Source organism: Mastomys coucha, unplaced genomic scaffold, assembly GCF_008632895.1.
Source record: "Mastomys coucha isolate ucsf_1 unplaced genomic scaffold, UCSF_Mcou_1 pScaffold22, whole genome shotgun sequence".
Lineage (NCBI taxonomy): Eukaryota > Metazoa > Chordata > Mammalia > Rodentia > Muridae > Mastomys > Mastomys coucha.
In genome coordinates, this window is record NW_022196905.1 from 213585265 (window position 1) to 213607158 (window position 21894).

General features: G+C 43.0%; 1 protein-coding gene across 4 annotated transcripts in view; it reads left to right on the forward strand.

Annotated features, from left to right (window-relative positions):
- Positions 1–2655: 2655 nt before the first annotated feature.
- Hmgxb4 (HMG-box containing 4) overlaps positions 2656–21894 on the forward strand; it is a 40897-nt gene continuing 21658 nt past the window's right edge. The window contains exons 1-6 of one of the 4 annotated variants that reach the window (XM_031340338.1): positions 2670–2769; positions 8259–8356; positions 8971–9119; positions 9224–9302; positions 9410–9524; positions 10060–10988. In XM_031340338.1, the coding sequence (XP_031196198.1) occupies positions 10128–10988 (861 nt within the window). In that variant the 5' untranslated portion in view covers positions 2670–2769; positions 8259–8356; positions 8971–9119; ... (1 more) ...; positions 9410–9524; positions 10060–10127. Of the gene's footprint in view, positions 2770–8258; positions 8357–8970; positions 9120–9223; positions 9303–9409; positions 9525–10059; positions 10989–21894 lie in introns of all 4 variants that reach the window. The other 3 variants (XM_031340339.1, XM_031340337.1, XM_031340340.1) reach the window with 3 other exon arrangements.

Genomic DNA, 21894 nt, shown 5'->3' on the forward strand with positions numbered 1-21894 from the left:
TTACTTTTATCTTAAGTTCAAAGTTATCCCATTGTCACTGAAACCTCATTTGGGGGCTTTTTCTCTATATATTTCATTTAGGTGGTGTCTTTGTTGGGTCTTTAAAGATCTCCTCTCTGGTATCTTATTAACTGTTCATTTTATCCAGGTATCCCAGGCATTATAGCTTTCATTTCTAGAAATTGGATTTGCATCTCTCTATGACATTTTGATACCTTTATTGATGAACAATTGAAATATTTCAAATTCTCATGTATTAAAGTATGAGGTTTGGTAGAGTTTTGATTTATGTCAACCCAACCAACAACTACAATCAATATAATGAATGTATTCTTTATACAAGAATACAAAGGAGAACTCTGTGGGGTCAGCTCTCGTCTTCCACCTTCTGTTGCCAAATTCCAGACAGCCACGCTAGGACGCAGCATGCAGTGAGCAGCAGCAGTGAAACTTCACCCACCAAAACTCCGAGGAGCAGCATGAGCTTGTTCAAAGTGCCTTGGCCTCCTAGATTCCACCACCAATTCCCCTTCCAGCAAACCAAGTGCCAGCAGGCATCTCATCACAAGAAGCATGTTTTTAAAGAACAGGCCTTTCCACACTTACCTGCATCCAGTACTGCTCTTCCCCAGTCAACACACCACCACCCACTACAACATGGCTTTATTATTTTCTGCTGCCCCACCCAGCCAGAGTATAAGCTGCTAAGGTTCAAGTACCCTTGACTTTGTTCTCTTTTTAGTGCCCAGCACCTAGCCCAGTGCCTGATACGGCCTGTGCTTTCCATAAGGACTGTTCCAGTGAATAAATGAACGAGTGTATGTTCGGGGATCCAAGACTGATAGTATTATAGTCAAGAACAGGCTGTAGAGCTGAAGAGATGGCTGCAAGGTTAAGTGAACACTGCTCTTCCAAAGTATATGAGCTCAGTCCCCAGCATTCACACTGTATAGTTCATGACTGTATATAATCCATCTCCAGGAAATCTGGTATATTCCTTTGGCTTTCATGAGTATGTGTGTGTGAATACACACACACACACACACACACACACACACACACACACACACCAACAGTTAAAGAAATAGAGGCCATGAATTTGAGAGAAATAAATGGAAAGGGTTGTAAAGAGGAACATGATCTAATTATATATTTTTTTTAAAAAAAGAATTAATAGTGCAGGAGGCAGAGGCAGGAGGATTTCTGTGAATTTCAGGCAAGCCTTGTCTACATAATGAGATCCAGGACAGCCAAGGCTGTCCCTTCATCCACCAATCCCCCAAAATGACTACCTCCTGTGACTCTGATAAGGCAAACAGAGAAGAACTTCCTCCCTAGAGCAGTCCTGTTAGCAGTACAGATGAAGGCTGGGTGTTTTCAGTAACAAGGGCCCCAGCTTCTGCCTGCCCTGATGCAGAGTGCACTGTTCATATAGAAGCCTGTGATACACTTACACTACACTACGAAAGCAGGGTCTTTATGTTAAACCAGGCTCTGGACATTGTAAATGCTTATTGGTCTAAGTTCTCCTTAGTAAATCAGAAGAAACCGTGTTTTCTCCTGTTTTTTAGAGAAAGAGTAACTTATTTATTTCCATTTTGTGTGTTTTTAGGGAGCATTCCTGTGGCAGTCAAACTTTCATGAATCAGTTCTCTCTTTCCACCATGTAAGCTTCCCATGTCAAACACATACCCAGAGATTTGGTGTAAAATATTTTAACCCACTGAACCAATTCACCAGTCCTCTTAACACTTACACAAAAATTGGTGTGAGTGGTGGAAATGTAATGATTTGGTGAGAAAACAGTGTATCTTACAAGTGTATGGTCTTCCACGTCACCGGAACTACTATCCAGATGTAGATGCTAAATTACAAATAAATACTATTAATCCTCATCGCTCTGAGTTCGGCAAAAAACAGACTGTTTTTGTTTTTTTTTTGTTTTTTTGGTTTTCTGAGACAGGGTTTCTCTGTGTAGTCCTGGCTATCCTGGAACTCACTCTGTAAACCAGGCTGGCCTTGAACTCAGAAATCTGCCTGCCTCTGCCTCCCAAGTGCTGGGATTAAAGGCCTGCGCCACTACTGCACGGCTGAACAGACTGTCTTGAAATAGTATGACATTCTGCCTTAAATACAGAAGATTTAGGGGTAAAAAGAGAACAAGAAGGGCTACTATTAGGTGACCAGGAAGGACGGAGAATACAGAGAAGGACCCATGAGTTCATAAAAGAGAATACAAAGTTAACTGTTTTCCAAATTTTAAGTCTGTCATGGAATTTCCGGGGTTTGTATGTGCACCTGGTGGATAAGTACATAAAATTGTAACAGTGAACATATAAAATCCAAAGCGAAGCTCCATAGCTTCAGAACGGCTGAAGTTCACGGAGCTTTAAAGACTTTGGGTTGAAGCAGGTGTTTGGCTACATTAATCTAATTGCCTGATATTTTTTATTCTCAAGTTCTTTGCAGGAAGATTTTTATTGAAGAATAATCAGAAGTCTTGGAAGTTATTTGTTTAGATCGAAAAGAGATTTCTAGACTAAACCTGGAACGGAATGGTGTATTCTCAAACGGTACCGCGACCGCGCTCTGCAAGCAGGTTTTATTCGATGCGCTCGACGCTCTTTCGCCGGCGCGGTAGCCCCGCGGCAGTAGGAGCCTGCGCTCTGGGCTCGACTGAGGCTCCCTTGTTGCTCGCGCTTTTCTCTCCTTCTCCAAGATGGCGGCCGTCGGCGGCGCTGAGGCGGGATCCGAGCGAGCCGAGTGAAGGTAGCGGCGAGCGGAGCCCCCACCAGACCCGGCCGGACCCCCACCCCGGGGCGGCAACGGCCCCGCCCGGCCTCCGTCCACCGCTCCGGCCCCCCGACACCGTCCGGGAGGCGCTTCAGGCCCGCCGCGGCCTAGCTCAGGGGCCAAGCCGGGAACTGGAGTAGCGGCCGCAGCCGCCCCGGGGAAGGGGCTGGAGCGGGCCGCAGGAGGAAGGCGGCGGGAGCTGTTCAAACGGGGAAGGCGGGAAAGCTGCGGGGCCGGGAGGGGGCGTGCGGCCGCCCCAGGGACCCGCGGCCCGCGCCGCCCCTCCCCCTGCGCCGCCGTCTGGGCGCTTCGGGGCGCCGGAGGCCGACGGGACGCGGGAACACGGGTCGGGCGGAGCGCGGCTGGGAACCCGGGGCGCGGGCTACCTGGGGCTGTCAGGAGAGGAGGTCCGGGGCCGGCGGGCGGGAGGGCTGGGCGCGCAGCGAGCGGGAGAGGATGCCCGGAGCTCCCTGCGCTGCGCAGAGCTTTGTTGATCTAGCGGTTGCTGCAGACCTGCCGAGGTTATCACAGCGGGGACCCCGGGAACGGTGGTCTTGGGGACTGTATGGATAAACAATCTCGTATTGTGTGTGTTCTTTGCGTGCGACTCAGCTTGAACATGCCTTCTTAATTGGAGTCATCTTCATACAGGCCCATTTCCCCCTCCACAACCACTACTTGTAAATTCACTTTAGTTTATATCATATAGCAGACAAGATATGTCTACCACCTACCCCACCGTTGTTTCTAGTACTGGCTGATTCTATCCCCTCGTGGCAAAATAAATTTTTAAAAACTTCATCCAAAGTAAAGCCTGTTGATTACGCATGGCTTGTCAAAATCTAGATCGCTGAATTCGTGGAACCGAGTGTGTTATCAGCCAATCTGTGCAGTGGTCGTGGTTCCACTTATAAGCATTGCAGTGAGAAGATTCAGTGCTCATTTCTGGCTGTGGAGATCTCTGCAAGTTCCGAAGCTGGCAGGGGCTGGAGTGCTGCATAGGTGGGTCTTTGGAAAAGGGTGTGGCAAGAACTCCAAGAGATCCGAGAAGGAAACCCGCTGAAATAAGAATTCACCTGTGCTACCTTAGAAGTAGCAACTAAATATCAGAATCTGCCAACAGCTGGATGTGTTCCTTCTTTTGGCTCCATGGACTGGCAATCTGAGTTTCTAAAAACAGCCTTGGAGGAAACTCCCATCTGGAGGAGACAGACCTTCCTTGCCCAGTTTACTGGGTGGATTTTCTTTCTTTTTCAGTTTTCCGATCTGTTCTGGGATGATGATACCGTTAGCGATTGCTGGAACTGAGATTACCTTCAAAAAATTAGTTTCTGAAACTTTTTTTGTAGTTAACACTTTGAATTTTCAAAATAACAAAATTCTACCTTGGAAGATTTTAACTTTTTTCCATAATTACTTGGTTATCCCCAAAGCCTGTGCTGAAGGTTAACCTGCAGTTTTACTTTCAAGTGGAATTAACAGCCTGCTTCTCCCTTCTCATACCCTGAAGAAAAAGCCTTGGAAGAGCCGAGCCACAGAGTTCACATTTTCTAAGCATTCGCTTTCTATAATGGCATAAACAGTATTAAACAATGAATGAGCTTTTCTATGCTGTCATGTCTTTGCACACTAAGACAAACACTAACTGTAAGATTATCCTGCCCCAAGAAGTTGACAGCATCGAATTTTGTAAACTCCAAAATTATGGAATTCAAGAGAATGGGTTTTGGCACCTGTTTTGTGTTTGCCAACATTTGATGTAGCTGTTTTCTGACGTGAAAATCAAACCTAAATTTTTCATCTTCGTTAACCCTCCCAATTTACTTCCTCCCCCGAGCCCTCGATTTCATTTGAGACCTTGGGTTCATCTAATCTTGTATAAATGCTCCTGAACTCTACTTTCCTTCACACTGCTGCTTGGGACCTTTCCCCTCCCTTGCACTGTCTTTTTTCTTATAAGTCAGCCACCATTTAGGGACCGTCATGTCAGTCTGCGCAGCCTGGGAATATCCCATAATATTTATCAATTTTTGGACTGCCCTATATTGCACTTGTGTTCAGGGTTCACTCACTTTTCCTACAAGCATCTAGTCTTTGTTTTTTTGTTTTTTTAAGATTTATTTATTTTATGTAAATACATTGTAGCTGACTTCAGACACACCAGAAGAGGGTGTCAGATGTCCTTACGGATGGTTGTGAGCCACCATGTGGTTGCTGGGATTTGAACTCAGGACCTTCAGAAGAGCAGTCAATGCACTTAACCACTGAGCCATCTCACCAGTCCCTGGTTTTTTGTTTTTTGTTTTGTTTTATTTTTTTTTTTTTAAAGAAAGTTCTGGTACTAGCAGGCATAATATGTTTCCAAACCTTTTTAAAATCTACAAGTTTTTCACAGCAGTCAAGAAATAACTTTTCAGCTGGGCAGCTTTAATCCCAGCACTTGGGAGGCAGAGGCAGGCGGATTTCTGAGTTCGAGGCCAGCCTGGTCTACAGAGTGAGTTCCAGGACAGCCAGAGATATATAGAGAAACCCCGTCTCCAAGAAAGGAAAGAAAGAAGGAAGGAAAGAGAAATAACTTTTCATATCTAGTAAAAAGTTCAGTTGGCTCCCACCCCCAATAAGACATTGCTTAATTCTATTTTATATTAGTTTTAATGTTCTCAAGGGGGAAAACCTGTTTATGAGTCTCTGGGCCTGCTTTTAGTACATTTAAAGTGTATTGGTGTTTGACCAAGGACTGATGCCTGTATTATGAGACTAAATGATGTTTTTGGACTGGGGAGGAGGGGGCATTATTTCTCAGGAATTCTATGCCAAAATTCATCTGGTATGAAAAGCCTGAAACTTCAATCTAAAGTTTTACTTAGTGTCAGCCTTGAAAGCCAAGGTGACCTGTTTGACTTTTCTAATAAAGTCATTGTTTCTGAATTAGTGAGAATATTCCCATTGTTTTTGTATGTTTGAGAGATTCTCCCTAAAATAGCCCTGGGATTCATTATGTAGATCAGGCTGGCCTTGAACTCACAAGATAGCCACTTGTTGCTGCCTTCCAAGTGCTGGAATTAAAGGTGTGTGCCACTTGGTAATGAGTATCATTCTCAGTGGCCCACCTTTACTCCCTTCTAAGGTAACACCAATGGGTTGGAAGTGAAGAACAGTTTTTATTTAACAAAGTTTAGTAATTGAACACTAGAACAGGAAAAATGGCCATGTGTTTCTTTTCTCTTTATATTCTTATATGAGGCCTGACCCTACATTCCCTTCATTTCATGAAAAAAGCCCTGTGAGGCCAGGCAGTGGTGGCGCACGCCTTTAATCCCAGTACTTGGGAAGCAGAGTCAGGCAGATTTCTGAGTTCGAGGCAAGCCTGGTCTACAGAGTGAGTTCCAGGACAGCCAAGGGTATACAGTGAAACCCTGTCTTGGAAAAGAAAGAAAGGAAGGAAGGAAAGAAAAGAAAAGAGAGAGAAAGAAGCCCTGTGCCAGCACTTTAAATAATCTGCTTCATGTATATTCACTTCACTCTGGCTTCTCTTACCTTGAACAGATTCCTTCATTTCACATTTTGTGATTCTTAGACTTTGAAAATCATGGCAGTGCTTTTCTTTGTATTGTCAACTTTGGCCTGCCTGTGCATTGTACTTATGTGGCTTTTAAACAAACATCTTTTGTTGTTGTTTTGTTTTGAGACAGGGTCTCACTTTGGAGCCCTGGCTGGCCTGGACTTTACAGAGAGCCACATACTCCTGCTGACTCGTGTGTGCTGGGGTGGAGGGTATTCACCGCCAAGCCTCACTAAATAAAAACTCTTAGCCATTAAATCATGAAGCATTCCCATTAATCCAGCTCATGTTTTCTTTCTTGCAAATATCTGTGTTTCTGTTTTCTCCACACCTATCAGAAGGGCTTAATAATGTTACAGAACTGTCCTTCAGTAATACTAAAGCCATTTATTATAATGAAGGTAAAATAAAATTAAATTACCAATTAGATTAACTTCTAAGCACTTGACTGAATGAGAGCATTTTCAAAATAGTTATTTCAAATATCCTGCAAAGTAGTGAATTCCAAGCCAACCAGAGCTGCTACATAGTGAGACCCTGTCTCAAAAGAGAAAAATTATGCAAATATTCTGTCCTTAAGTTACTTTAAGGATTTACTTTAGAGTGCAATATATATCACTTCCAAAGTGAATATGGACATCTGCACTTGAATGCCACACAAGCTTTAAAACAGTGGCTTTCAACCTTTCTAATGCTATGGCAACCTTTAATACAGTTCCTCATGTTGCAGTGACCCCAACCTTAAAATTATTTTTGTTGCTCTTTTTTTTTTTTCCCTTTGGCTGTCCTAGAACTTACTCTGTAGACCAGGCCAGCCTCGAACTCAGAAATCTGCCTGCCTCTACCTCCCAAGTGCTGGGATTAAAGGTGTGCGCCACCACCGCCCAGCTTGTTGCTCCTTTATAACTGTAATTTTGCTACTGTTATAACTGAATATTTGTGTTTTGTGATGGTCTTAGGCAACGACCCCTGTGAAAGAGCCGTTTGACATCCTCACAAAGGGATTGCCTGACCTACATGTTGAGAGCCACTGCTTTAAACAATAAACTATTTAGAACTATGTAAGGTGATGAACATTTTTTTAATCCCAGTATTCAGGAGGCAGATGTAGGTAGATCTCTGTAAATTGTAGATCTCTCTGGTCTATATAGTGAATTTTAGGCCAGCCAGGGTTATAGAAGGAGACTCTGTCTCAAAACTTAGAACTTTTAAATTAGAGTACTTATAAATTAATGAAGAAAATCTTAAAATTATAAATTTTATCACCAGTGGATAAATGACAATCTTCCATATTTCTTTTTTACTAGCCTTTAAAAAAGGCTTGTTAGTGTTGGAAATTTCCATATAGCTAACACATTTGAGAAGTATGCCCATATTTGTGGTTAATTTGAATAAGTTCATAAAGCCCAATAGAATGGAAAGCTTTAAGATTATTAATACCTGTATATGTGTTGTTTAGCTTATGAGCTCCTCAGTCTCGTCAGTAGGACTTTGGTCTTCCACTATTGGTGTTCTCTGTCCTCCTCTGCATCTGGCTTTATCTGTACATACTGTGACTGTAATTGAACCCATGCCCCTGACTTAATGTCAGTTTCTACCTTGTCTCAGTGTCATTAGTCCTGTTGGCATTCCAGAAATTCTCATTAATTTTGGAAGTTTTTTTTTTAATTGAGAAGTATTTTAAATTTCTTCAAATGTCAACTTTAAGACATGAATTAGCACCAGTTAAGCTTAGCATCCTTCCTGTAAGTTCAACTCCAGTGTATGCACAGACAGAGGGAGGAGCTGACAAGACACTCCTGTGTTCCAGTCAGCCCTTGGATTTCTTGGAATTTCCACCTGGAAGGTTGCTTCTCCACAGTGATTTCACATTACAGGAAGGTTTTCCTTGTTTGTTTCTCAGACCTGGTCCCTGGAAGGAGCCTGGACACAGTGACACAACACATTCTCAAAGGCCGTGCAGGACCACCATGGCTTATGATGACTCCATGAAGAAAGAAGGTATGACCCCTTACACAGAAGCATGCCAAAGGGCATAACCTCTTCCATCCCTGCAGTCCATGGATGTAGAGACCAAGACTGGGCACCACAGCCTAGACCAAGTGATGCTCCAGAGGACTGTGTGAGACACAGCCTCCACATCATCCCCAGACTGGGCCCATGGACATGAAAACCAGGACAGGGGTTCCTACACAAGAATCTGAAATAAGAGTCTTAGTGTTTTGGGGTGATCCCCGCAGCACTCTTAGTCCTTGCCAGCTCCAGTGTGCAGGAGTCTGGGACTAGGAATCTCACATTGGCCTCCCACAGAGCAGCACATGAATCCTTACCCTTTTGAGCCTTCCCTCGCAAGTCTGTATCTACCTGCCAGCTCACTACTAAGAAACATGTCTGAGGACGCACACTGGGCATTTGGATAGCATGGAAACATTGTTTTCAGGTTTGAGTCTTGTGTTTGCAGCCAGGTCATCCGAAGTCTTCTTGGCCCTCTGGGTTTAGCCCTGCATTTCAGTGGACGCACTGAGACATAACTTTAACTTGGAAATGAGACTGTTGGCCTTTGGTTGTTGTGTACTTTTGTCATTTCCATCCCTAAATGAACCTGTGCTTCCCAGATTGCTTTGATGGTGATCACAGCTTTGAGGACATAGGACTTGCAGCTGGCAGAAGCCAACGAGAAAAGAAGCGGTCTTACAAAGATTTCTTAAGGGAAGAGGAAGAAGTTGCTGCGCAGGTCAGGAGTTCTTCCAAGAAGAAGTCAAAGGTCAGTTCCAGATGTCTGTCAAAGCCGGGATCCCAGAAGAATGGCTCCAAACCGTTCCCTCGCCATCTTATTACTCGCCAATTCTTCTCCCTCTTTAACCACAGGACAGTGATTTGTTCTTCTTGGGGACGGACATACACAAGAAGAAGAGGAAGCACTCCCCTGATGATTACTACCATGGAGGTAAGTGAGGGAATGGGCTGCAGATGGGATATGCACACCTCTGGTTCTTGGAGTCGGGGTAGGGGAAGGGATCCCAGATATTGCTGACTCAGTGGCCTATTTAACAGGACAGTGGTTCTTGTTCTGAGTGCCGATAAACCAGTGTGAAGGAGGAGAGAGGTGGAGGGCTGGTATTTTGGAGGATTCAGCATAGAAGAACAGTCTTCATATGTGATACACAAGGTACCAGGTTCCTTCTCCCCCCAACCATCCACTTATCTATGCCGTTGCTACTTAGCATCCCTTTGCCAGACGCAGCCCTTGGGCCCTCTACATAACTGTGGGGCATTTCTCAGACAGCATATATCTACTCACAAAACCTATTTTCTTAGCTATGCTCTATGTGTAGCTGATGAGACTAACCTCACTAGAATGAGTTTGTCCTCAGCACAAGAACCAGTGACACTCTGTCTGCAACCTAATCTAGATTGGAACTACCCTTAATCCCACAGCTCTCTCCTAAGTATGTTCTCTGTCTCTTGTGAAGACTCAAGAAAGAGAATCAGCTCTAGGGGCAAGAATGGTCTGCAGGGCCAAAGGCTGAATCTACTAAGCCAAGATGTACATGGGGGTTCTTTCTGAATGTTAGTAACCAAAGTGTCTCCCCTCCAAATCACTCCTGTTAGCCTTTTCCTCATGGCAGTTGGGTTTTGGTGAGAGGGGGCACTTGCTACAAGTTACTTCCTGTCCTACTGACAATTCTTCTTGTTATTTCTAGACATTTCAACTTTGGAATCATCACAGAAGAAAAAGAAGAAGTCTAGCCCACAGTCTCCTGACACAGCCATGGACCTGTTGAAAGCTATCACCTCCCCACTGGCAGCAGGTGCCAAGTCCTCTAAGAAGGCAGTGGAGAAATCCTCCAGTTCTTCAAGCCATTCAGAGAGCAGAAAGGAGCACCACAAGAAGAAGGGCAATGGCAGCAGTGGAGAGCTCTCCCTGGATGACAGCAATGCCCACAAACCCAAAAAAATGAAGCCACTCTATGTGAACACAGAGACACTGACTCTTCGTGAGCCTGATGGCTTAAAGATGAAACTTATTCTCTCACCAAAGGAGAAGGGAAGCAGTTCAGTGGAAGAGGAGGCTTTTCAGTACCCTGCCCAACAGGCTTCTCTGAAGAAGCCCTCTAAGAAACTAGCTCGGGACGAGCAAGGTGCTTTACTCCTAGGACACGAGCTACAGAGCCTCCTGAAAACGGCCCAGAAGAAGCACAAGTCATCCTCAGACTCACACTCCTCTCCTGGCCCAGAAGGCTGTGGGTCTGATGTCTCCCAGCTTCCAGAGCCCCACAGTGCCAATCTCGATATCACAGGGCTTGACCCAATTCTAGTAGAGTCAGAATCGTCCTCAGCTGGGGAGCTGGAGGCTGGAGAGCTGGTGATAGATGACTCTTACAGGGAGATCAAGAAGAAGAAGAAGTCAAAAAAGAGCAAGAAGAAGAAGGACAAAGACAGGCACAAGGAGAAACGGCACTCCCGGACCAAGAGAAGCTCTGCCAGAGAGCATGGTACTGCTCGGGAGCACGGGCTGATACCCGGCCCTGCCTCCAGTATCCTGCCCCTTCCTGCTCTACACACAGATGGACATGGGGAGAAGAAAAAGAAAAGGGAAGAGAAGGACAGAGAAAGAGACAGGGGAGAAAAGGTAAGGAGAAGGGGTTTTGATGAAACAGTTCTTCCTGAGGAAGAAGTAGCCTTGATTCTAGGCAGTAACAGCCACCATTGAGCTGATGGGATAGACCAAGGCATAAAGTATTACCAGTGGCCAGATCTGCCTAGGGAAAAGTGACAGCAGTTTAATCATTCCTAGCTCCTCTTAATCAAGCTGTTCCCTTGGCCTGTTGGTCAAAAGCTTAAGAGCACCATGACTCTTAGAAATCATAGGAAAGGTCCTCTTTGGGTCATCTTGAAGGAGACTTTCTAATCTAGTAGTAACTGATCAAGTTAATAAAATGAGCTCACAACTGTGTCTTTTTTTTTAAGATTTATTTATTATTTATTTATTATAAGTACACTGTAGCTGTCTTCAGATGCACCAGAAGCGGGCATTAGATCTCATTATGGGTGGTTGTGAGCCACCATGTGGTTGCTGGGATTTGAACTCATGACCTTTAGAAGAGCAATCAGTGCTCTTACCCACTGAGCCATCTCACCACCCCCCCACAACTTTGTCTTGACTGGTGTGGGTTAAGACATTCCTTCACCTTCTTTTTGCGTCTAGATTTACCTATCACTGTTTGAATGCTTACTATGTGGTGAGGTGCAAAGATCAACAGGGGACAGTTCTTTTTTATTTTTTTATTTTTTTTTTTATTTATTTATTTTTTGTTTTTCAAGACAGGGTTTCTCTGTGTAGTTCTGGCTGTCCTGGAACTCACTCTGTAGACCAGACTGGCCTTGAACTCAGAAATCCATCTGCCTGCTTCTGCCTCTCAAGTGCTGGGATTAAAGGTGTGCGCCACCACTTGCCTGGCTCTTTTTTATATATATGTACTTTGATGTGCCTGAGTTGTGTGTGTCAGAAGAAAGCATCAGCCCTCTGGAACTGAAATTACTCATGGTTGTGAGCTGCCATGTGGATACTGGAAACTCATCCTGTGTCCTCTGTAAGAGCAGCCTGTGTTCTTAATAGCTGACCGTTATTCCAGCCCAAAGACACAGTTCTTCACTGTAGGGAGCTCCTTGTCCATTGGAGAGATGCGAATGAGAGGTCAGTCACCTCACCACCTGAGAAGGGCTCCAACAGATGTACTTTAGGGTCAGGTACAGACAGTCTGACCCTGTTACCAAATTGATAGTGATTTTTATTGGAAATTTATAAACTCAGAGCTGGGGGGTGGCACTCCCAACACCCCCAACACTCAAGGGACTGAGGCAGGAAGAACAGTTCAAAACCAGTGTAGGTAAGACTCCATCTTACAAAAAGAAAAAAGAGATGTATAAACTCAGAAATAAAACAAGGAATCTTATAAATGTATTCCATGAATGAATTACTGGAGCCTAAAGGAAAAATTTATGATTTTTTCTCTTAATAATAGAAAATACAAATAATTTTGTTGCCTAAAACCAGCCATTCCATTCTCTTCCCTTGTTTATATTTCTACAGAGTAAAATATTTAAAAATCTGAACAGCTACTAAGAAAAATTAGATAACCAACTATATTTAGAATCTGGGTACCACGTATAGTATAAGCGTGGAACCCTAAACTCTAGGAGGCTCATGTAGCCCAGCATCAGCTACATAGTAGGACTCTGTTTCACAGAGAAAAAAAAAAAAAAACAGAAAAGGCAGATGTAGTAGCAGGCACTTGGAAAACAGAATCAGGAGAGTCAGGGTTCAAGGCTAGCAAGACTGTCTCAAAATTTAAAATAAAATGAAAATAATTTGGGAATGAAAATGTTATCTCAGTTTATAAAGAGCAGGTTGCGAGTTCTTTTCCCCACCATACAATGTGCCTTTAAATGTACCAGTGTGGTGTAAACGTTACACCTTGATAAGACTCATTGGAAGCACAAACAGCGTTGGGATATGGTAGGTTTTCATTTGTTCATCTGCAGATTGTTTCAAGAAATCCAGGTAGATACTCTGTGTGTGAGTCTATTATCAGCCCCGCTTATGATAGGAGTAGTGGGCTGGAGAGATGGCTCAGCAGGTAACAGCACTGACTGCTCCTCCGAAGGTCCTGAGTTCAGATCTCAGCAACCACATGGTGGCTCACGACCATCCATAACAAGATCTGACGCCTTCTTCTGGTGTGTCTGAAGACAGCTACTGTATACTTACATATAATAAATAAATAAATCTTTAGCCAGGCAGTGGTGGCACACGCCTTTAATCCCAGCACTTGGGAGGCAGAGGCAGGCGGATTTGAGTTTAAAGCCAACCTGGTCTACAGAGTGAATTCCAGGACAGCCAGGGCTACACAGAGAAACCCTGTCTTGAAAAACCAAAAAAAAAAAAAAAAAGGAGTAGATGATAATACCATAAACAAATCCCAGGGCTGAACATGGAAGGGCAGGGTGATAAGTTTGAAGAAGAGAAGTGGTCAGGGTTAACAGAAGGCATGGAAACAGAGATGTTTAAGTAGCACAGGAAGTAACCACTGACGTTCTGCTCCTGGTATGTCTCCTGGATCCCCCAGGTGCCTCAGGGCTTTGTGTCAGTAGTTCATCTTCCAAGATCCAGACCTCTTCCATTTCCCTCTGTATTCCCAGTCAGACCAAATTCAAAACTAAATACTTGTTTCTTAGTGCTTGTAAAATTTGTTGGGCAAGAATTAAAGGAATTTATAGTGCCCTTGCTTAAGAGTTCTCGGTTGACATTTTGCTCTTTTGTTTTTGGTTTGGAATTTTCAAACAGGATCTGGCCATGTATCAGTAGCAGGCCTTGCACTTGAGATGATCTTTCTATCTCTCCCTCCAGAGTGCTGAGATGTAGGTGTGCACCATCAGAGCCAGCTTCAATTGGGGTGTTTATTAACTTGAGTTGAACATTCATTTTTTAAGGCTCTTTCTTTCTTTCTTCCTTTCTTTCTTTTTTTCTTTCCTTCTTTCTTTTGCTATAATAATTTGTTGAAGTGCACTGCAAGAAGGTGCTTTAATGAGATTATTGCCTATGGACTTTTTGTTTGTTTATTTTTAGATAAAACAACATAGGGCAAAATGCTCATTTGGTACATAAGCCATCTTATGATTTTTAACAAACGTACATACCTGTGTAACCACACCTTTAAGTTAGGCATTACCCTTATTCTACAGACTGTCACACTCCTAGCCTTAGGGTTGACTTTTACATTTCCCTCTTCTGCCTGACAGCCCTTTTTGGTGACTGTCTTTTGTCAGTATGTCAGATGAATGGGTACGTAGATGAAATAGTGTTGGAAATGTCGAACAGGATCAGATTGTACAGAACCTCTTACATGAAAAATTAGGCACTTAACCATGGTTTCTAAGGCGTATTTTAGTATGTTCCCAGTGGCAATTTGAAAATGGAACGACAGAGCTGTACAAGGACTGGTAGAGTACAACAGACTAGCTAGCAGGTTAGGATTGTGGTAGTGCCGAGGACGTGGACAGAACCCTTGAAAAGGGGAAGAGATTCAGAAGACTGAAGGAAATGGGAATAAGATTTAATAAGTGGGAAGCTGGAAATAGCTCAAGTTTAAAGGGTGAAATAGTCTTTATTTTAAATCTAATCACTTATTCAACAGATATTCATAGTGATATATAATGCTTCTTAACCTGACCTAGACATAGAATAATTCCCTATGAAGTGCAAAATGTATCTTTTCCAGAGATTTTGTATTAAAAAAATAACTATTAGGACAGAATGGCTCAAAGAGTCAAGAAGGGCACTTGCCACCAAGCCTAACAACCTGATTTTGATATCTGGGTCCCATGCAGTAGGAGAGAATTGACTCCTGCAAGTTGTCCTCTACATTCTCAATAAATAAATATTTTTGGTTTTGGTTTTTATTAAATCAGGAAGGAGGCTAGAGAGGCTCAGCTGTTTAGCTCACTTTGATCTCTTGGAGAGAACCTGAAGTTGGCTCCCAGCATTTATGTTTGGCTCACAACTGCCTATAACTCCAGCACTGGATGATCTGACATCTTCTGGTGACTGTGTGTAACTGCACATGCACATTTAAAAAGAAAGTCCACGGGCACCTGGTGGACCGGCACTTCAGTGGCCCACTTTACCCTAGATTTTGTGATGGAGTATAGCAAAAGTAAAGATGAGAAGAATAGCTGTTTGGGAAGATGGTAAATTTCATTGAGATTTCTGAGAAACAAGCATCACAATGTTTTACATAGGTAATGGGTTGAGGGTGTGGGCTGAGGATCCAAGAGGATTAAATGCATGTAAACTGACTTGGGGCCTCCCTTAGCCACGGCTTCGTGTTTTAGATATTTTAAAGGGAAGTAGCCACTCTGACAACTGTTAAGTGCCTTAGGAACTACAAGGCCATTTCCAGTCTCAGCAACTCCTGCATTCCTTTCAGTCTTGCTCTTGTCTAAACATACGGGTTTTCTGGAGTTGCTGTGGTAAAAATCAAAACAAGTAAGTATCACATGTTTCATTACCAAAACTTCAGGTTCAGTCCCTAGCACTATGAAAGGCACTTACACTGAGAACTAGGAACCTTTGGGAATTTTGTTTTTGCTTTAGGTAGCTTTCAATAAATGACAGTTGTTAAAATCATCACCTAGTCAGAGAGTGATCTATATAACCCAGAATTTGGGAGACTAGTTGAAACTGGAGTAAAAACTAGATGGTATGTATGCAGTAAGTAAAATGTATGAATGGAAAAGTGGAGGTACCATGAGCCTGGTTAGAGTAGTTGTATAGCAGATTGAAGAGGGAGAATGACTCTTATGGCTGACTTTGAGACCTGCTTTCTATGAAATAGACAAATTAGGGCTGGCGAGATGGCTCAGCGGGGAAGAGCACCGACTGCTCTTCGGAAGGTCATGAGTTCAAATCCCAGCAACCACATGGTGGCTCACAACCACCCGTAATGAGATCTGACCCCCTCTTCTGGTGCATCTGAAGACAGCTACAGTGTACTTACATATAATAAATAAATAAATCTTTTTAAAAAAAGAAGAAATAGACAAATTATATAATAATATCTTGATTTCCACCTAAAGTTAATCCCACATTGGGATAGAAGTTTTCCTTTTAAAAGCTTTTATTATAGTCATTTATTTGTTTGTGTGTGTGTGTGTGTGTGTGTGTGTGTGTGTGTGTGTGTAAAAGGTTACCAGCATGCTTACTGATTTTCAGATTTACTGAAAAAGTAAACTCAATGATACAGTTAGACCTAGGACAGTGCTGTGTAAGTTCTCCCTCTAGCTAAACCAAGGCTGAATAACAAGAATAAATTGTAAGAATTGGTATCTTTTGAGTTCTTGCCTGTGTCAGGCTTCCCAAGGCATTTTATCTATCAGTTATCAATAGTGTGGGGAGGGAGTCCACAATCAATCATAATTGATCAGTACTTCACTTAACAAAAGTAGGAAGCTGGGAAGCAGTGTAGAACCAGACTTCAACACAGATCCTTTAACTCTCTGTACCGATAATCTTTCCACTTAGACGTAAAGCTGTTTTGTTTGTTTGTTTGTTTGTTTGTTTGTTTGTTTGTTTTTGGTATTTTCGAGACAAGGTTTCTCTGTATAGCTCTGGAACTCACTCTGTAGACCAGGCTGGCCTCGAACTCAGAAATCCACCTGCCTCTGCCTCCCAAGGGCTGGGATTAAAGGCGTGCACCACCACCACCTGGCTAGACGTAAAGCTTTTATACATGGCTACTGAGCACCATGTTAGTTTTTTGTTTTGTTTTGTTTTGTTTTTTAAGATTTATCTATTTATTTTATTTATATGAGTACACACTGTAGCTGTACAGATAGTTGTAAGCCTTCATCTGGTTGTTGAGAATTGACTTTAGGACCTCTGCTCATTCTGGTCAACTGCGCTCAATTTGGTAGACCCCCCTTGCTCCACGCCCTGCTCGCTCCTGTCGACCCCCGCTCATTCTTGCCCAAAGATTTATTTATTATTATAAATAAGTACACTGTAACTGTCTTCAGATGTACCAGGAAAGGGCATCAGATCTCACTATGGGTGGTTGTGAGCCACCATGTGGTTGCTGGGATTTGAACTCGGGAGCTTCAGAAGAGCAGTCAGTGCTCTCACCTGCTGAGCCATCTCACCAGCCCCCATGTTAGTTTTAATATTGCGTTCTGTTGTTTTCTTCCTCTGGGAAACAAAACCCAAGGCCTTATGCATATCGGACAAACATTCTACCACAGACATACACCCCCAATCTTTGGGTTTTTTGTTTTGTTTTGGTTTTTGTTTTTTGTTTATTTGGTTGGTTGGTTGGTTTTAATATATAGCCTAAGTTGGCCTTGAACTTATGATCCTCCTGCCTCAACCTTCAAAGTGCTACAGGCAAGCATCACTATGTCTGTTCCATAGTTCATATTTGGCAAAACTGAAAGTATTTTCTAAATCCAAGGAAACAAATATCAGAGCTAATCATGGTGGCACATATGTGTAATCCTGGTACTTAGTCTGAAGCAAGAAGAGCACAAGTTTGAGGCCATATTTAGTTATATAACCAAACCTTCAATGTTGGGCAATTGAGCATCCTGGTGTTACATATGTTCTATTGAGAAGTGTAATGTTTTTTAATTTAAGAACCAAGGTTAAAGAGTTGCAAAAACTAAAATCTACATGAAAACAGCTTTTAAAACTTTAGACACAGGCTGGTGAGATGGCTCAGCAGGTAAGAGCACCGACTACTCTTCTGAACGTCATGAGTTCAAATCCCAGCTACCACATGGTGGCTCTATCTGTAATGAGATCTGTTGCCCTCTTCTGGTGGGTCTGAAGACAGCTACAGTGTACTTACATATAACAATAAATAAACGTTTAAAAAAACAAAACAAAACTTTAGGCATACATTTCACAAATTAAGCACAGAGACTTTTAAAGATCATGTACAACATACATATATGTAGGTGCATGTGCATGGCACACAGGTGGAGGTCAGAGTACAGCTTTCAGAGCTGGTTCTTTCCTTCCACCAGGGTATGGCGCTCCAGGCATCAGACCTGCTGAGACAACTTGCTGCCAGGGGACTGCTTTTATATATTTAATGCCTTGCTTTAGAGGGAGCCAAGGTCTGCCGTGGGCTGCCTGTGGGCAGGGGGCAGCAGAATGGATGGAAAGGAAGTAGGGTGTGGAGAAGCAAAAAAGTAGGTGTTATAAATATTTCTAGGAGGTCACAGGAGTTCATGAGAGAGTCCTGGTCAGCAGACGGAATGAGAGGCCCTAGGACCCTCTCCTATTCCTACATAATTAAAGTAGACCTTCACTTACGGAAGTATGGTGAGACTCACGTGGGATGGGTACTCACTGCACTCTCGGCCTCTTCCACATACTGCTGAGACTCTGCTGTTCATTGAAGATATTCAGTTAATACATTCAGATGTGTTCAACACTTGCCAGATGCCAAGGGCAGAGAGGAGTAAGACAGTGTCTGCTCTCCCAAGTTTCAGGACTAGAAAGAGTTGAAAGTACTAGAAGAATTGGACCAAAACTTTAGTGTGAAGACCTAACTAACCTCTTGTAGTCTCCCTTTCCCTTCAGTCAATTTAGAATCTTAGTCAAGAGAGCTCAGACAAGCATCAACTTCCTGTGTGGCCCCTGCTTTGCTGTGTTCACAGGCTACCCTGCTGGCCCCTAGTCTAGGACTCTGGCTCTCAGGCTCTTCCTGTCCAGCATAAAATTTACCTCGGTTCAGCAATGCTTGAATAGGTACAACTGTTTTAAGTCCTTTTTTCTAGTCAGTTGTTGTATTAATTATTAACGCTACTTATGTCAATCCACCATAGGCGGTGGGCGTTCCTCACCACCCTCCCAGTGTACCAGATTTCCAAAAGAAACACACACACACACACACACACACACACACACACACTCACACACACACACACACACACACCCTTATATTTAATATACCTTAAACAGCACAGTTGCTCGGCCACTCTCAAACTTCCACATTGCTAATGCTTCCCCTCCAATACTCCTAAAATCTATATTCCATCTTTGCTATTCTAGACCCAAAGTAGGGGGTGGGGGGAGGGCAGCTCTTGAGACCACTCTACCCTAGCTCTTTCATGGTTGTATGCTCTCATTTCTCCAGCTCTTGGGACTGATCCTTCTGCTTCCTAGGCATGGAACTTCTAAGACCTTCTTCTCTTGGTTCCCTTGTCCTGGAAATCTAAAGTCCAGCCTCTGTCTCCCTGCCCACCCATTGGCCACCAGCAACTTTATTTACCAATTAGAGCCAACTAGGGGCAGGGCCTGGCAGCGTCTCACATGCAGACGTGTGAATCCTGTGTAGTTTGGGAGCCACCTGAACATAATATAAACAGTAAACCAAACCCTCAGCAGTCAGTGTCCACAGCTTTCATGTTAGAGACACGATCCACAGCCTTCATAGTAGAGACATTGTCCACATCTTTTACTTTAGGGAAACTGAAAGGATTTAACTCCTACCTTTCCTTCTTAACAGAAGAAAGCCAACTTTGCATATGTGTATGCTGTCCGTGTGTAAATGTGTGTATGCATGTGTGTTCACGTGCATGTGAGTGTGTGCTTGAAGTTGAACCCTTACATCTCACTTGCTTGGCAAGTACTCTACCACTGACCTACTCTTCAAACTTCCTATTTTAAGGTTCATACTACATCTTAAATTATCATCCTGAAGAGTGATTTTGGTTCTCTGATCCAAAAAAGTTCTACAGGATTGCTTAATAAGATCATCAACAAGTTGGTTTTTTAAACATCCTATTGTAATTTACTTCATCAAAAGTGGTAACCACTTCTGCCTATAACATTGTATCCAAGCACATTGAGTGAATCTACTTGTTACAAGTACTTTGTTTCTGGTAATTTAGTATTCCAAGTTTTGACAATGTTACCATTTTGTGGACCCAGTCCCTGTATCCAGCTCGAAGTTGTTGGCCCCGTCTTAAAGCTTGCTCTGTTAGCAACTTGCGGGAGGACTGGCTGCCTTTGTATTTGGACCTCATTGCAGTCGTTTTGTTTGAGTGTCATCCTCCTTTCCTGCATTTCTAATTGCCTGTGCTATAGAAAATGTTCATTCCTCTGCTTTGAAATCTGAATTTTAGAACCACAGATTGGATGTTCATCTTTCTTATACAGTGGCTAGGCTCCAAAGTCAACACTTTGTCCAAACCCTTTGGGAAGGCTTCACTTTGAAGAGGAACAGATCCCTCCAACAGAGTATCTCCTGGTGTAGCCTGGTTTTTCTGTCTAGTGCCATATTGTATCATTGGCATAGGCTCAGGAACCATAGTTTTATTTTATTTTTAATTACTTTATGTGTATGGTTAGTTTCCTGACATGCATGTGCACCACTTGGATCCCTGCTGTCTACAGGGGCCAGAATTAGGGTATCAGATATCCTGGAACTAGAATTACAGATGGTTGTGAGCTTCCGTATAGGCTCTAGGAACCTAATCAGGGTCCTCTGGCAGAGCAGCCAGTGTTTTTAATGCCTAGCTATATATCATAATATCACACGTGTAAGTGGACTGATAGAGCCTGGGCAGGGTGCTGTCTATCTTGGTCCCTATAAAAGCATTTGAAAAGAAGGGTCATAGTTAAGATACATTTAGGAATGAGGCTAGAGAAATGCTCAGCAGTTAAGAACATTACTACTCTGCAGAGGACTTGAATTCAGCTCCTAGAAGTGCCTGTAACTGCAACTCCAGGAGAGCAGACACTTATGTCCTTCACAGGGCTTCCCATACATGCATGCACTTGTATGAATGCTTGCTTGAATACACATATACAGAGACACACACACATGCACACATAATCTAAAACAAAATAAATCTTTTCCTAATTCAGGGCTATAAACCTGTTACTGAGTAAATAAAGAAGCCATAGCTCCCAGAGCTCACCTGTAACATCTCTAGATGGGATTAGATCCCTAGAAAGATGCTAGATATGGGACCTTTGCTTTTTACTTAGCATTTATGTTGCTGTACATGCTACTACATGTGTATCATGTAGTGCCACAAACCCCTACAATGTTCTCTCTGTTTACAGCCTGGGTACCAGGATTGAACTAAGTCATCAGGCTTGACAGCAGGCACCTTAAACTGCTGAGCCATTTTGCTAGCTCAGACCTTTATTATTTATTTTTATTTTTGTTTGTTTATTTACTTTTTGTATGATTGCTTGCTCCTTTTTTCTTTTTATTGAAAATATTTCTTTCACATGATATATCCTGATTATATGTTCCCCTCCATCTACTCTTCCAGTTCCTCCCCTGCCTGCCTCATCCCGATCCACTCCCTTTTTCTCATTGGGAAACAAGCAGGCTTCTAAGACATAATAAGATATAACAAAGTAAAATGAAAAGAGGGGGAAAATATTACACTAGAGTTTTACAAGACAGAAGGAAAATAGCCCAAGAGAAGCCACAAGAACCAGAGACACACTCATGCACATGCTCAGGAATCCCATAAAAACACTAAACTAGAAACCCTAATACACTGAGGTCTGGGTACAGATCTGTGCAAGCCCTCTGCATGGTGCCTCAGTCTCTGTAAATTCATATGAGCTTTCATCATGTTGATTTAGAGGGCCTTATTTCTATGGTTCTCCATCCCCTCTGGCTCCTATGCTCTTTCTGCCTCCTCCTTTAAGGGTTCCCTGAGCCCCGAGGGGAGGGATTTGATAGGGAGACCTCATTTAGGAATAAATGTTCCAAGACCTCTCTTCTCTGTGTAGTGTCTGGCTGTGGGTGTCTGTGTTCCCATCTTCTGCAGGAGGGAGCTTTTCTGATGATGGCTGAGCAAGGCACTGACCTATGAGTATAGCAGAATGTCATAAGTTACTTTGTCACTATGGTTTTCTGAGTTTTGTTTTTTCTTTTCTTTTTTCTTATTATTTAGTATTACCATAGGCCCCTGGGCTATCTAGTTTCTGGTTCTTGGTCTCCCTA